General features: G+C 50.0%; 1 protein-coding gene and 1 non-coding gene across 2 annotated transcripts; one reads left to right on the top strand and one right to left on the bottom strand.

The window, feature by feature from the left end:
- Window positions 1-1,048: 1,048 nt before the first annotated feature.
- PSMB3 (proteasome 20S subunit beta 3) lies at window positions 1,049-11,433 on the bottom strand. The gene is made up of 6 exons (XM_059380299.1): window positions 11,322-11,433; window positions 10,821-11,005; window positions 7,411-7,518; window positions 3,737-3,914; window positions 2,065-2,159; window positions 1,049-1,138 (listed from the first exon to the last, which is right to left on the bottom strand). Exons 1-6 carry the CDS (start codon window positions 11,322-11,324, stop codon window positions 1,090-1,092), a joined length of 618 nt encoding a protein of 205 aa, XP_059236282.1. The 5' UTR covers window positions 11,325-11,433; the 3' UTR covers window positions 1,049-1,089.
- Window positions 11,434-12,280: 847 nt separating this feature from the next.
- TRNAN-GUU (transfer RNA asparagine (anticodon GUU)) lies at window positions 12,281-12,354 on the top strand. The gene has a single exon. It is a non-coding gene; the product is annotated as a tRNA-Asn (tRNA).
- Window positions 12,355-14,059: the final 1,705 nt, after the last annotated feature.

The following is a 14,059-nucleotide window of genomic DNA, read 5'->3' on the forward strand; positions in this document are numbered from 1 at the left end:
TATCTGTCATGGGTGAGTCCTTTAGAAATGAGCCTTAATTTTTTTTTTCCCCAGAGTTAAAAGGTTTGGGTTCCAGTTTCATAGGTTGCTTGGACAAAATCTGTGTGACTTGAGTTTGGAAAAAGCTTATAGGCTAGGACACTGGCCTCCTACTTTCAGATCAGCCTGGTGAGCAAGGAGCACAGGCACCAGAGCAGAGCGGGTCCGCCATCAAGATCTTACTGTGCCTATCGAGAAGCGGACAAACCGCCTGCCCCTCACTTCTCCAGCTGGGTAAGACCAGCAGTGGTGAGGAGCTACATGCCTACGACACCTATCCCAGCTCTCCCCTAAGTCACCTCTGTGTATCTCCTGTTCTCTAGATAAACGCTTAGCTTAGAAGCCAGGGGTTCTCCCAGTGTGGTCCTCGACCAGCAGTATAGTATCAGCAGCAGCTGTGAATCAGAAATAGAAACTCCCCAGACCCTCTGCAGGTTCTAACAGAAACGGTTCTAACAGGCCCTCCAGGTGGTTCTGACGGAGGCTCAAGTTCGGGAGCTACCACCCCAGCTTGCAAGCTGGAATCATTTGAAAAGCTCTTAGGAGAGACAGGTGCCCAGGCCTTTAAAAGCTAGTTAGGTCAGAATCTTGAGGGAAGGAATCAAAGTATCTGTGACTAACATGCAGCCAACGTTAAGAAACGCTTAACCACAAGGGTATTACTTGTGGCTACTTGGCCCAGTTTTTTCCTGAAACAATGAAAGATTTAAGTTTTCGAGCAGAGTACAGTGGAAAGGATTCTAGGCTTTGGGGTCAAATGGAATATGGGTTTCCATCGTTGCTCCTAAAGTGGCCTTGAGCAAATTAACTGCCTTAAGTCACCACCATGATTAAATTCTAGAGGAAGCACTGCCAGGCCTAGCACCCAGCAGGCTAGGTCTACCAGCAGAGGGCGCTGCAAGTCCGTGAGAAAACCCAAGGGCTGCGCGGGGCCCTGAGGAGCTCTTTGTAACTCCCCAGCTGGGGACAAAGATCTCTGGTAGGAGACCCAAACACAAAGAAGCAGAAGTGAAAGAAAAACTATTTATTTAAAAAAAAAAAAAAAGAGGGTTAGTCCATGCGGGCCTTCAGTGTCCTGGTGGTGATTTTGTCCTTCTCACTGCAGGGGGAGAAAGTCACAAAACATCTACATGACTAGAATGCAGAACAAAGACCTGTGCTGCCAACTCTAGGTTTAACTGTTTTGCTCCTGATTAATAGCCTGTCTGCTAAGCCTGGGATGAGAAAGGGGAGGAAGGAGAGGAAGGGGAAACAGGGAGTCGAGTGAAGGACCCCCACAGCGGGACCCAACCAGAGCCTAGGTGACTCAGGGCTTGACTGCACAGCCCTCCAGGGAAGGGCAGGAGCCCCTGCCCCCCAAGCTCAGAGAACAAGTCACAGGAAGGAGGTGTGCTGCGTTTCATCCCAAGGAACACAAAGGAGCCCAGTGGTCAATTCTCCGTATCAGCCGCAGTCTGTTTGTCATAATTAAGCAAGCTCTCCCACGACAAAAGGGTCCAAAAGCTTATTTTGGGATGTGCCCCAGAAGAGCTGTTGGGAGGACTTCCACTTCATTGGATCAGGTTCCTGGAGGCAGCTCCAGACAAGTGAGGGACTATGGGGGATGGCAGGGAGGGAACTGGCTGGGGTTGGAAACTCTGTTCCGGAAGCTCAGAGTATCACCCTGTTGGGACTCAGGATGTCACCCAGAAACAGGAGCTGGGAGGGGAGGGAGTCGCCTGGAGCTCCCAACAATGCAGTCGCTCTGCTGTGGCTCACCCCCACACAGGCCCCTGAGATTTTGGGGATACTTAAGAAAGCAGTGTCCACTGTGAGCAGGTTGGGGGGAGGACGGAGGACTCAGGGTCATAAAGCCTCACCTGACTGAGGCCAAGGGAACCAGGGTGGATTTCTGCTATCCCAAGGCTGCCACAAGTGCCCTCCCTCCCTCACACCTGCTCAGGGGGATGGAAGGAAGAGGTATTTGTCTGGGAAGGGAAAGGCAGGGGTCTGCAAAGCTTCTCTGCTCTTTCCAACTCTACTCACATGATGTGGACGATGACACCCATGCCCGACACTGCGTCCCGGTCCACGGCATTCAGCATGGCTTGCGAGATGGTTTCAAACAGGTGTTCCGGATCCTGCCCACAAAACAGAAGCCTTGGCTCCAGAGCCTTGGACCCTAACTTGGCTTGACCCCTTAACTCTTTTTCTGGGCTCAAGGTCCCCAACTCTGATTATACCCATGCTTGAAGTGAGCGGTGGTTCCCAGGATGTGGGAAGCCCCCTCGGCTCCCCCAGAGGAAGCAGGGTGTGTAAGGCAAAGGGAAGAAGAACGTAAGCCCTGAGCTTCCTTCACTAACCAGCAGTGACCTTGGGCAAGTTACACATGCCTTTACTAAGCTCAATCCCTTCTTCTGTAAAATGAGGCAAATCCCTGTTCGACTTCCACATGCTTTACGAGCTGTCTACGGGCTCTCCTCCCGGGCCTCACCAGGTACATCAAAACTTACCTGTCCAACCATGGGCCCACTCCTTCCAAACCTGTTGCTCCTACATCCTCCATCTTAGCTGGCTTGGCCAGAAAACTCACATCCACGTTGTCTCCACCTCCCTCACTTCTGTTTGAAGCAACCCAATCCTCCAGACCAGCTACCCCGCAACCATCTTCGCTCAGGCCTCACTCAGTGCCTCCTACAAGTGACCACAATCAGCCTGCGGCATCTACCTGCGGCTCTGCATCCTGACTGCCTTTGACTTTGGGTACCAGGGAGAAGTTCAAGCTCCCTGGCACAGCATTCAAGGCCTTTGAAATCTCAGCCCACTCGTGCTCTCCACCATGATCTCACCCACACTCGGCGACCTTCCAGCAGCCACGCAAACGCTCTCTCACCACTGAACACACCTGACTCCTCACACACCTTCGCAGAGGCTGCTGCTTCTGCCAGCCAGGCCTTCCGCTTCCTCGCTTCCTGACAAACTGCATTCTAACACGCATCAGGAGTCTGTCCTGCTTTGTGAGACTGCACTAAGCCAGTGACGACAGATTGCCTGGTCTCCCAGGACCCAGCGGAGCTGGCAGAACGGCCAGTCCCCACTGTGGGGCACCGATCGGTCTTCACGCGTTTTCCTCCCACTGCCCCTCCCGAGCTGGGTCACATTATTATCCCCCACTTCCAGCTGGACCAGTTGGGGCACAAAAAGGTAAAATGTCTGACCTAAGAACAGAACTAGGTGACAGGTGGATCCAGGTTTCCGACCCAGACAGCCGGCGCCAGAGCCCATTCTGTGGAGCTGCCTCTAACCCTATGCCTTGTTCAAAGTTCGCTCCCTGAACGGAGGCGAGAACCCCGTAAAGCCAAGGGGAGAACTCTCTGTCGTTAGCCAAGTATCTGGTGGGGTCTCCTAACAGAAGGTGAAGTGAGGGGTGGTTCCCTGGATGTGGGAAGCCCCCTCAGCTCCTCCGAAGGAAGCGGGGTGTGTAAGGGGAAGTAAAGAAGTCAAGCTCTGAACTTCCTCCACTAACCAGCAGCGACACCGAGGCCCGCACCAAGGCCTGGCAGGCGGTTTCTGCACACCCTCCTGGGCCCAGCAGCTGTGGCTTTCTCTCCTACCTGAGTCCTCACTCTCCTTACACACCACGGAAACACATTTCTCCCTGATAGCCAAGGCGGGGGGACACCTCAGAGCCCAGTCCTGCTCCAGGCTGCCGACTCACCATGTTGGGCTCCCAGAGGGACTCGCACATGCCGTACATTTGTTCGGAGCAGGTGCCGCTGACCACAAAGTCATCAGTCACCATGGGGCAGCCGATGAGGTCTAGAGAGCAAATGAAGGGCTTAAAGGTCTTCGGGTCCAACCCGGCGATGACAGGCTCCGTGTAGTAGGGGCCAAACCTGTGCAGACCAGGAGCAGAAAGAAACCACAACTCAAGAAAGTCCACTTTCCTGCTCAGGCCTACTCAGACAAGGCCCTGGCTCAGAGCCGGGGAGGAGCACAGAGGGCCTGTTTGGGAAGACCCGCTTCCCCAAGGCCAGCTATTCTGAGGCCCTATGCCCTAGGGCTCGACCTCAATGGCCCTAATATTAGGAGTCACGTACTCTACAGACCAAGCCAGCTTTGATTCACCCTTCCCCACCTCCTGGCATCTGACAATACTGAAGACTTCTTTTCTCTGTCACTTGCCTTCCTATGCCCCTCACCCTGACCCTCTCTTCCACTTCCTTTTTATTGGGAATTCTGATTTCTTCTAATCTTCCCTATCCTAACCAAAGTCCTACCACCATTCCATTCTCTATTCATATACCTAGCTATACTTCCACTCCTTTTGATAACTGCTTTGAAGGAGTTTATAAGAAAAATACTGAAAAATAAAACGAAACCATTAAAACAGAACACAAGACACTCAGACTGAACACAAAGTTTTGTTGTGAGTCTCCCAGCAGTCAAGGCAGAAAAGGATACTCAGTGACGCGGCTATTCTCATGTCTGTCTCCAAGAAACAGGAGATTCTCCAACCTATTTTAGACCCTGAGCTTGAGGGTCTAGCCTAAGAATTAAGAATAATTAATCTCAGGAATCTCTATATATTAAATACTCAAAAACTAACGACCACTATTCTCAACAGAAACAGTAAGTAAGATGTGGGGCGCCTGGGTGGTTCAGTTGGTTAAGCATCTGCCTTCAGTTCACGTCATGATCCCGGGGTCCTGGGAACAAGTCCCACATCAGGCTCTGTGCTCAGCAGGGGTCTGCTTCCCCCTCTCTTTCTGCCACAATTGTGCATGCGCAGGCTCTCTCTCTCTCTCTCTCTCTCTCTCTCTCAAATAAATAAAAAAACCCAGAATCTTGAAAAAACAAACAACGAGTAAGATGTCTTGCCTTTACTTATCCATGTCTTATACTGGCTCTCAATAACTAGGAATAAAAATAAGAATATTCTAGATTATCTGGGTAACAACCTTAAAACTAAATACAACAACACAGTTCAAGATCTGCATTTATGGGGCGCCTGGGTGGCTCAGTGGGTTAAGCCTCTGCCTTCAGCTCAGGTCATGATCCCAGGATCCTGGGATCTGTCAAATATATAAATAATACCATTAAAAAAAAAAAAAAAAAAGATCTGCATTTGTGTCTCCAGCCACACTGATGCCAAGATCCCACATGAAGGCTGTAACTTTTACTAGCAGTGTTTCACAAAGAAAGGCACCTGGATGGATTCTCTGGAATTCATGAGAAGCTTTTTCTTTTAAAAAGGTTCCTACGGGGGCACCTGAGTGGCTCAGTTGGTTAAGCGTCTGCCTTCAGCTCGGGTCATGATCCCAGGGTCCTGGGACTGAGTCCCATGTCTGACTCTCTGCTCAGGGGGAACCTGCTCCTGCCTCTTTCTCTGTCCCTCTCTGCACTGGTTCTCTCTCAAATAATAAATAAAATCTTTTTAAAAAGATTATTTATTTATTTATTTATTTGACAGAGAGAGAGAGAGAGAGAGAGAGAGAGATCACAAGTAGACAAAGAGGCAGGCAGAGAGAGGGAGGGAAGCAGGCTCCCTGCTGAACAGAGAGCCCGATGCAGAATTTGATCCCAGGACCGTGAGATCACGACTTGAGCCAAAGACAGCGGCTTAACCCACTGAACCACCCAGGCGCCCTAAATAAAATCTTAAAAAAATAAAATAAAAAGGTTTTGTACATTGCTCAAGTTTGAAATCATAGCATTAGCCCATGATATCCTACTGGAAAATCACTGAATTCATTTGGTCTTGTAGAGAAAGCTCCTGCGTAGGTAAGAACTTAGAATTTTCCAAATCAGCCTCAGTGTTCTGTATTTTTCTTTTAATATTTTATTTATTTATTTAAGAGAGACAGAGATAGTGAGAGAGAGCACGATCGGGAAGGAGGAGGAGAAACAGACTCCCAGTTGAGCAGGGAGCCTGATGCCAGGCTTGATTCCAGGACCCTGGGATCATGACCTGAGCCAAAGGCAGACTCACTGAGCCACATAGGGACCCCATTCTGTATTTTCTTATTTTTAGTAGACATGACGGAGTGCTGGCTGAGTCGTAGAACATGCAACTCTGTCTGAAGTTTGTTTACTGAATCTCTGCACCGACTTGTAAGCTCAAGCCACACACTGGGTTTGGAGTTTACTTAAAACAAAAACAAAAATAGAAATAGTAACCATTACACATATATCTAAATATGAGTTAATTTTTACAAGTGTGTAAGACATTTCTCTCCTTCTATAAACCAGTTAAAAAAATCATTTAAGCCTTTCTCAATTCAGGATTTTCATAAACATGGTTACCACACATGACAGACAGTTCACAGCTGAGGATATTAACATACACCTAGAAAAAGGCAACCCTTTTATGGTTTTTAGATTATAATACTAAAAAGGTAACAGTATTGCTCCAGACATGGAAATGTCAAAAGATTTTTAGTTTTGAGAACTAAAAAGTATGTAACTTTTCCACAAGGTTTGAAATGATTTCAAAATAAAAAGTTTAAGAAGAGGGGGTGCCTGGGTGGCTCAGGTAAAGCCTCTGCCTTTGGCTCAGGTCATGATCTCAGGGTCCTGGGATCGAGCCTCTCTGTCTGCCCCTCTGCCTACTTGTGATCTCTGTCTCTGTCAAATAAATAAATAAAATCTTAAAAAAAAAAAAAAAAGTTTAAAAAGAAAAAGAGGAAACCAAGAACTCCACTTGTCTTTCTGGCACCAGGTTAGCCCAGAGCTGAGCGGAAGTTCCCGTGGGGCTCTCCTTCAATCCCAGCTTCTGCAATGAATTCTGCAACTGGGCATCTACCTTCCTCGTCATGAAGTCTTCAAGTAAAACAGACAAAAATTCACACACCCAATTCCTAGGTCCCGAGAATTTAGTGCCAGCAGAATTTGCTCTGACTACGGGTGGCTCCTGGTTGTGAGACTCCAGGCACCTTTGGAGGGGTTAATTCTTTTTTTTTTTTTTTTAAGATGTTATTCATTTATTTGACAGAGATTACAAGTAGGCAGAGAGGCAGGCAGAGAGAGAGGAGGAAGCAGGCTCCCTGCTGAGCAGAGAGCCAGATGCAGGCCTCGTTCCCAGGACCCTGAGATCATGACCTGAGCTGAAGGCAGAGGCTTAACCCACTAGGCACCCAGGTGCCCCTGGAGGGGTTAATTCTGTTGCCCGGAAGCACATCTGTCTGCTATTTGCTTTCCCTGCCTCCTGAAGCAGCCCTTTCTGTCCTATTTGGTTGTCAGACAGGCCCACAGAAAACAGATGCAAAGAGGTTATCATCCTGCAAATAAGCAATGGCAGAAGGAGGAGGAATGGGCATCCCTCCATACTTCAGAGGCTTCTGCCCGTCCCAAGGTCCCAAGTTGCTAGTCCCAGGCTACACTGCCACTCACCGCTTCTCATACAGGAGGTTGGCCACCATGCTCATGAGCGTGTAGGGCTTGATCTGCCGGCCTTCCTTCAGCTCATACAGGTTCAGCCGGAACTTGAGGCGCTGGGCCCTGTGACAGAAGAAAAATGCAGGAGTGAATGTCCCCTGGTGTCCACTCTGCAGAGGTCAGGAGGTGTGGAGGGAGAGACATAATCCCCACCCCTGCCAAGACTCCTGTCTTCCCCTCCTAGTGATTTTCTTGCCGGAAGTCCGGACTCACATTCACGTTTCAGACTTGTCCAACACCGACCACCTATAAACATGCCGCTCTGTGAACACTGCTTTTCTCATACTCCTCTTGAGGTTGAAAACAGGGGAACTAAGAAGTTTTGTTTTTTTTTTTTTTAAAGATTTTATTTATTTATTTGACAGAGAGAGATCAGAAGTAAGCAGAGAGGCAGACAAAGAGAGAGGAGGAAGCAGGCTCCCGGCTAAGCAGAGAGCCCGATGCGGGGCTTGATCCCAGGACTCTGGGATCTTGACCTGAGCCGAAGGCAGAGGCTTTAACCGACTGAGCCACCCAGGCGCCCTGGATTTTGCCTCTCTTTCTTTTTTTTTTTTTAAAGATTTTATTTATTTATTTGACAGAGAGAAATCACAAGTAGGCAGAGAGCCAGGCAGAGAGAGAGAGAGAGGAGGAAGCAGGCTCCCTGCCGAGCAGAGAGCCCGATGCGGGACTCGATCCCAGGACCCTGAGATCATGACCTGAGCCGAAGGCAGCGGCTTAACCCACTGAGCCACCCAGGCGCCCCTTGCCTCTCTTTCTTGAGGAACAATTTATGTACCATAAAATGCACAGCTTCTTGGCACTCCCCGCGGAAGTCCACTTGCACACACAATGACAGGAGTGGACAGCAGAAAGAGCAGTGGGGGAAAAAAAAAGAAAAAGAATGAAAGAAAAAAAGAAAAAAGAAAAAGGAAGGAAAGAAAGAAAGGAAGGAAGGAAGAAAGGAAGGAAAGAAAAAAACAGAAAAGAAAGAGCAATGGACTGCGAGGGCTGACCTAAGCCTTCATCCTCCCAATTAATTTTTCCACCCATACGATGAGGTACACAACAAATCACCAGGCAGTAAGACAACGTATTAGACAACTAGGTGCTTGGAAAACTACAAAGTCTTCTTCAAGTTAAGAAGCAGCAGCTGCTGTACTAATGGCCTGGAAGGTGCCTAAGCAAAAAGGCCACACCTCCCCCAGCGCCACAACTCAGAGCCCAGGACAGGGCCCTGCAGGGGGCAGACCAATGCCACAGCTGCCAGAAGCAAAGCAGTGACTCAAAGGACACAGAACAAAGCCTCAGACTGAGCTTCCTCTTACAGGTGAAGAAACTGAAGCCTAACAAAATTAGCTATCACTGCCCCCAACATACATACTTGGTGAGAAACACTCCTGCAGAAAAGGAAATGGTGTGAGGGGACCAGCTTGGATTGGAGAGAGGATGGCTGATGGGGACCTTTGCAGGGAAGGGGACTCAAGGCTGTCACCTTGATTCCACCAGGATGTGGCTGGGTTAGACCTAGGAAGAATTTCCAAGTTATGTGCTCTTGAGACTGAGGGAGCTTCGAGGGAAATGAGAGAGAAAATTCTCTGACAAGCTTTTCACCCTCAACAGTGAACTACTCTCTTGATCTTCTAAGAACTAAGTTTAGGAACTGTTGTTCGTTGGGCCACCAGCTTCCTGCAGGACCTGCCACCTGTGACCACAGCATCCCTCTTTTTTTTTTTTCTTTTTTTAAAGATTTTATTTATTTATTTGACAGAGAGAAAGATCACAAGTAGGCAGAGAGGCAGGCAGAGAGAGAGGGAAGCAGGCTCGATCCCAGGACCCTGAGATCATGACCTGAGCCGAAGGCAGCGGCCCAACCCACTGAGCCACCCAGGCGCCCCACAGCATCCCTCTTAAAACCCTATCCTAATTCTTTCCCTCTGGCCTCTCTTCTTCCCCCCACCGCTAAATACACAGTTCGGCTGTTGACAGCAGCTAATTTTTCTCCTCTACATATTCTGTCTCTCCAAAATCTGTTCCTATAGGTTTAAAAGATCACCAGTGCTTCGTCAGCCCTGAGATATGTAATTTCAAGATCCCAACTGCTTGAAAGATGTTTCTTTTTTAAAATTTTTTAAAAAAGATTTTATTTGACAGAGATCTCAAGTAGGTGGAGTGGCAGGCAGAGAGAGAGAGAGGAGGAAGCAGGCTCCCTGATGAGCAGAGAGCCCGATGTGTGAGGGGACCAGCTTGGACTGGAGAGAGGATGGCTCGATCCCAAGGACCCTGGGATCATGACCTGAGCCGAAGGCAGAGGCTTTAACCCACTGAGCCACCCAGGCACCCCTTGAAAGACATTTTTACTTGGCTTGCCCCGTCCCTTTAAAATTAGGCCATCACCTTTCCCCTAAAACTAGCCCTCCCAATTTCTGTATTTCAGTCAACATGCTCAAAACAGAAATCATCTTTAAAACATTTCTGGAGGGCACCTGGGTGGCTCAGTGGGTTAAGCCTCTGCCTTCGGCTCAGGTCATGATCGTAGGGTCCTGGGATCAAGCCCCACATCGGGATCTCTGCTCAGCGGGGAGCCTGCTTCCTCCTCTCTCTGCCTGCCTCTCTGCCTACTTGTGATCTCTGTCAAGTAAATAAATAAAATCCTTAAAACATTTCTGGATTACCCACATGCCATCTACCGATCTAGATCCTAGTAGCAGATAAAAAAAGACACAGATTCAGCCTCAATGCATGACTAATTTTAGTCTGGCAATATCCAAGTAGCCACTAAAGCAGGTCAGCAACAACTCCCAGAAATGCCTTCCTTTCCTTTCCCACCACTACCACCCCATCAGGACAATAATAACCCTCATACCTGGACCAAAACAAGAGCGACCTATTTCATTTCCCAGATTCCCCCTCCTCTCAAATTACAAAGCCTCTTTCCACTAGATGACAAATCTAGCAGCTATTATGCACCAGCTCCTCATGGGTTAGTTATCTTTCTGAATGCCTTTCCCAACTAAACCTGGAGTTATTTAGGAACTGAACACAAGCCTGAGAGAGACCAGCACTGAGATCCTGGATGACATTCGTAAGTTGCACACTGAGCAAGAAACTCTTAAGACTCTCTGTATCCTGGTCTGCAAAACGGGACAGCAACTTGGTAATGTAGCTAAGAGGATTAATGGAGGCTGCGCATGTAAGGTAGTTTACGAGTCTGACACTGGGTAAATGCCGGTGTAAGTTGGTTAGGATACAGTTCTGTATGGCTTACGGTGTCCGATCTCTGATTCACTGGGGCTGCTTGGTAGATGACTGATATCTGGGCCACTCAAGACGCCAGGCTAGCCCAAGAAGAGGCCTGCGCGTGGGCGGGGACTCACGACACTTACACAGTCTGCACATCGGTGGCGAGCCCAGCCAGGCCTATGTACAGCCGATCGCCCATGGGAAAGATCTTCTGGAAGTCCGTGGTCACCATCTGGGCCTGGATCCCGAAGCGCCTGTCGGCAGCGATGGCCACACAGTTCTTCCCCTTCATGGCCATGACGGCCCCTCCGTTATAGGACATAATAGACTGCGGTAGACAGAGCGGAGGGGCTCAGCGCCAGGGGCCAAATGCGGCCAGAGCCCCCGGCGCGGCCCCCGATTCCCGAGGCTCCTGCCCTCACCGTCCTCCACTCCCGAGGCGCCTGCATACTCCGAACTCCAGCTCTGACATTAGCGCAGTGTAGCTGCGGGGAGCCGCCTACAACCCCTTGGGCCCCACGGTAGTCAGCTTCCCTTCAAACTTCGAACGACCACCAGGCCCTCTCCGCTTCCCAAGCGTCCCATGCCGCCCCCCCCCCCCCCCCATCCCCCCCCCCTGCCCCCCCCCCCTCTCCCCATCTCACCATGACTGCGGTGTTGTGAGACCTACGACCACCACAACCCCACTCAACCGGCTACAGCCCGCACCGCGCAGCCACTCCAGCTGCTTCCTCTGCGTGCGCCGAAAGGCCGACCCTTCCGGGACACTTTGACTTCCTATTGGCTGTGCCTCTCTGTCAGTCATCAGCCCCGGAGTTTGGTTGAGAAGCCAAAACCGAGGCTGGGAAAGCGGAAAGTGAAAAGTCACTGTGAGTGCGGAAGGGCCTGGCGCCGCGGTGCAAACTGGGATCGCGGCGGACCCGGACTCCCGGACGCCAAATCCCGGGGCCGGGACCTGTGTGCACGTGGGCGGGTGAAGCCCAAAATAGGGGCCGCGATCCCTGCTGAAGGGCTGTGGTGTAGCTTATGAACGTGTGCATGGGGCGTATGACTCATGCTAGCTTCTTTCACGTATTCACACCAGAAATCCCTACATCTCTTACGTGCCAGGTACTAGGCTAGGCTCTGGACATTCACTGGCCTAGAACGGTGCCTGGTATTTGGGAGGTGCGCATTCAACACTTATTTAATGTTTTGAGGAGGAGGAGCAGGAGAAGGGCGTCGCGGTTGTACTGCAGGGCTGCAGGGCCTCGGCTATAAAGGGGGAGGTTTGGAGACCAAAGGTAGTTACGCTTTTTGGGACTCTCAGGAGGTCGACTTCGTGTATCCCCAAGACTCAGGTCACCCTAAAAAGGACGTTTCGGGCGTCCCCATCTTATCTTCTTCTAAGAGAGATCCAGAGGAAGCCGGCGACTACCCCTCCCAAAACCAGTGGAGGAGAGACGTGAAGGTCCCCCCTCCTTCCCTCCCTCGATCGGGACCCTTCCCTTTCTCCCCGGGTCCTGACTTCTCTCGCCTGATTGCAGGCTTTCGGTTGCATTCTTGCGCCGTCGTAGGCTCTCTCCCATTGACTCAGCTCGCCGCCACGCTGGCGGCTGTCGTAGTCTCTGTGGCGCAATCGGTTAGCGCGTTCGGCTGTTAACCGAAAGGTTGGTGGTTCGAGCCCACCCAGGGACGCGATCCTTTTCTGTAAAAAAAAAAAAACCACCTAAGCGTTATTCTCCCAACCTGCAAAATGCTAAATTTCGCTTTGAAATGGCAGAGATTCCTTTTCTATAGCAAATCAGCGGATCATTGTGATTGAAAATTCGTTTTTGTTCGGTCAATGATGGGATAATTTCTCCAGCACTTTCCTCCATCGCCTACTTCCCACCCCGCCCCCAGGCTGGATTTCAGGAAAGGCGAAGACAGGGTTTTGTCTCACCGTGTGTACGTTTCAGGTTGTATTTTTCGTAAGATTAAGAATGAATTTACAGTGGAGGTTGGACAGTTTTTCCATTGTCTGCCTCAATCGATGTTACAGTGTCGAAATACTGCGTTTGGAAGGGAAGAAAGTAGCGAGACAAAGGCAGGGAGAAACTGGGGGATGAAGCGAAAAGGTGAAAAAGGGAGAACACAGCTGTGATATACAGAGACGGAAAAGGGACACGATAGAAAAGTAGGCGGGGTGAGCTGAAGGAAGAAAATGGAGGGAAAGGAGATGCAGTTAATATGAGAAGCTTCCAAAAAAGGAAAACAACAACAAAACTATTTTTTTCTAGATGTACAGGCGGAGAAGTAGGGCAGAGGATGGAGAAGTACAAACAGAAACTGACAAAGGACATCATCTTGGGGAGAGAGGAGCCAGGGACATGGGGAAAGATGGCCAAAAAATCACTAGAGGGACTGCCCTCTCCTACCATCGTCACCATCTTCAAGGACATCTTATCTTCACAGTAGCTCTTGGCATGTGCCAGAAATCACTGATTAGATTTACCAAGTTCCTACCCTCTGGAAGCTTCCAGTCTGTGACAGACACGGTGATTCTTCAGCTAGAGGACTATGTGAGACACTACAACTAGCGCAGAATGCAGGGGAAGCATTGGTGTCTAATGCAGTCAGGGCACATCCCAGCACCAGGAGCTAAGCAAAGGACTCTCAGGCTACCTGGCTTCTCCTCAAGATTGGGTTCAGAAGACACCTGTTCTGAAAACCTTTCCCAGGGCTCACCACCCCCACCCACTTACCAGGCACTCACAGGGCTAGTGGGGACAAACCAGGGGGATACACAGTGCCATGGGAGCTAATGAGACATGCTAGATAGCCCCCACTGGCCTGTGAGCTCCTTGTAGCCAAAAACCCAGCTCATCAGCTTTAGGTCCCTGGTGCTAGTGCAGTATTCCACATTGGTACAGGACAGGTGCTTTTTTTTTTTTTTTGCAGGGAAACCAAAGAACTTCTGATGTGTGAAAGGTTGAGTCTTAGAAGTTCTCCTGACAAGGCAGAAAGGCCAGGGATGTGGAGACCTGCGGCCCAGGATGGAAATGATTAAATTAAGTTTTAGTGGGTAATGGGGTCTTCATCCCTCTGCCTTGTGGTTTGCTAGTGACTAGCGCTAGTAATTGAGAAACGAGTGAATGGATGCCTGGGCAGCACTGTGGGCCCCCTTGCTGCAACACTCCAGGATAAAGGACCAAAGTGGGGACTCATCAACCTTCTTCCAAGTAGCTGATATGCACCCCCCCACACACACACCCTGGGTGCCCATATGGATTGTGCATCAGAGATCTTCAGGAAGCCCCTACAGGTTTGCCTTGCCCCAGGATCATCTAGTTGGACAGGGGCGACAGACCAGGAGTCCCTGCTGCGCTGCCTCTCCGCAGGGCAATTGGGGGACAGTAGA

The sequence above is a fragment of the Mustela nigripes genome, chromosome 16 (assembly GCF_022355385.1).
Source record: "Mustela nigripes isolate SB6536 chromosome 16, MUSNIG.SB6536, whole genome shotgun sequence".
NCBI classification, from domain to species: Eukaryota; Metazoa; Chordata; class Mammalia; order Carnivora; family Mustelidae; genus Mustela; species Mustela nigripes.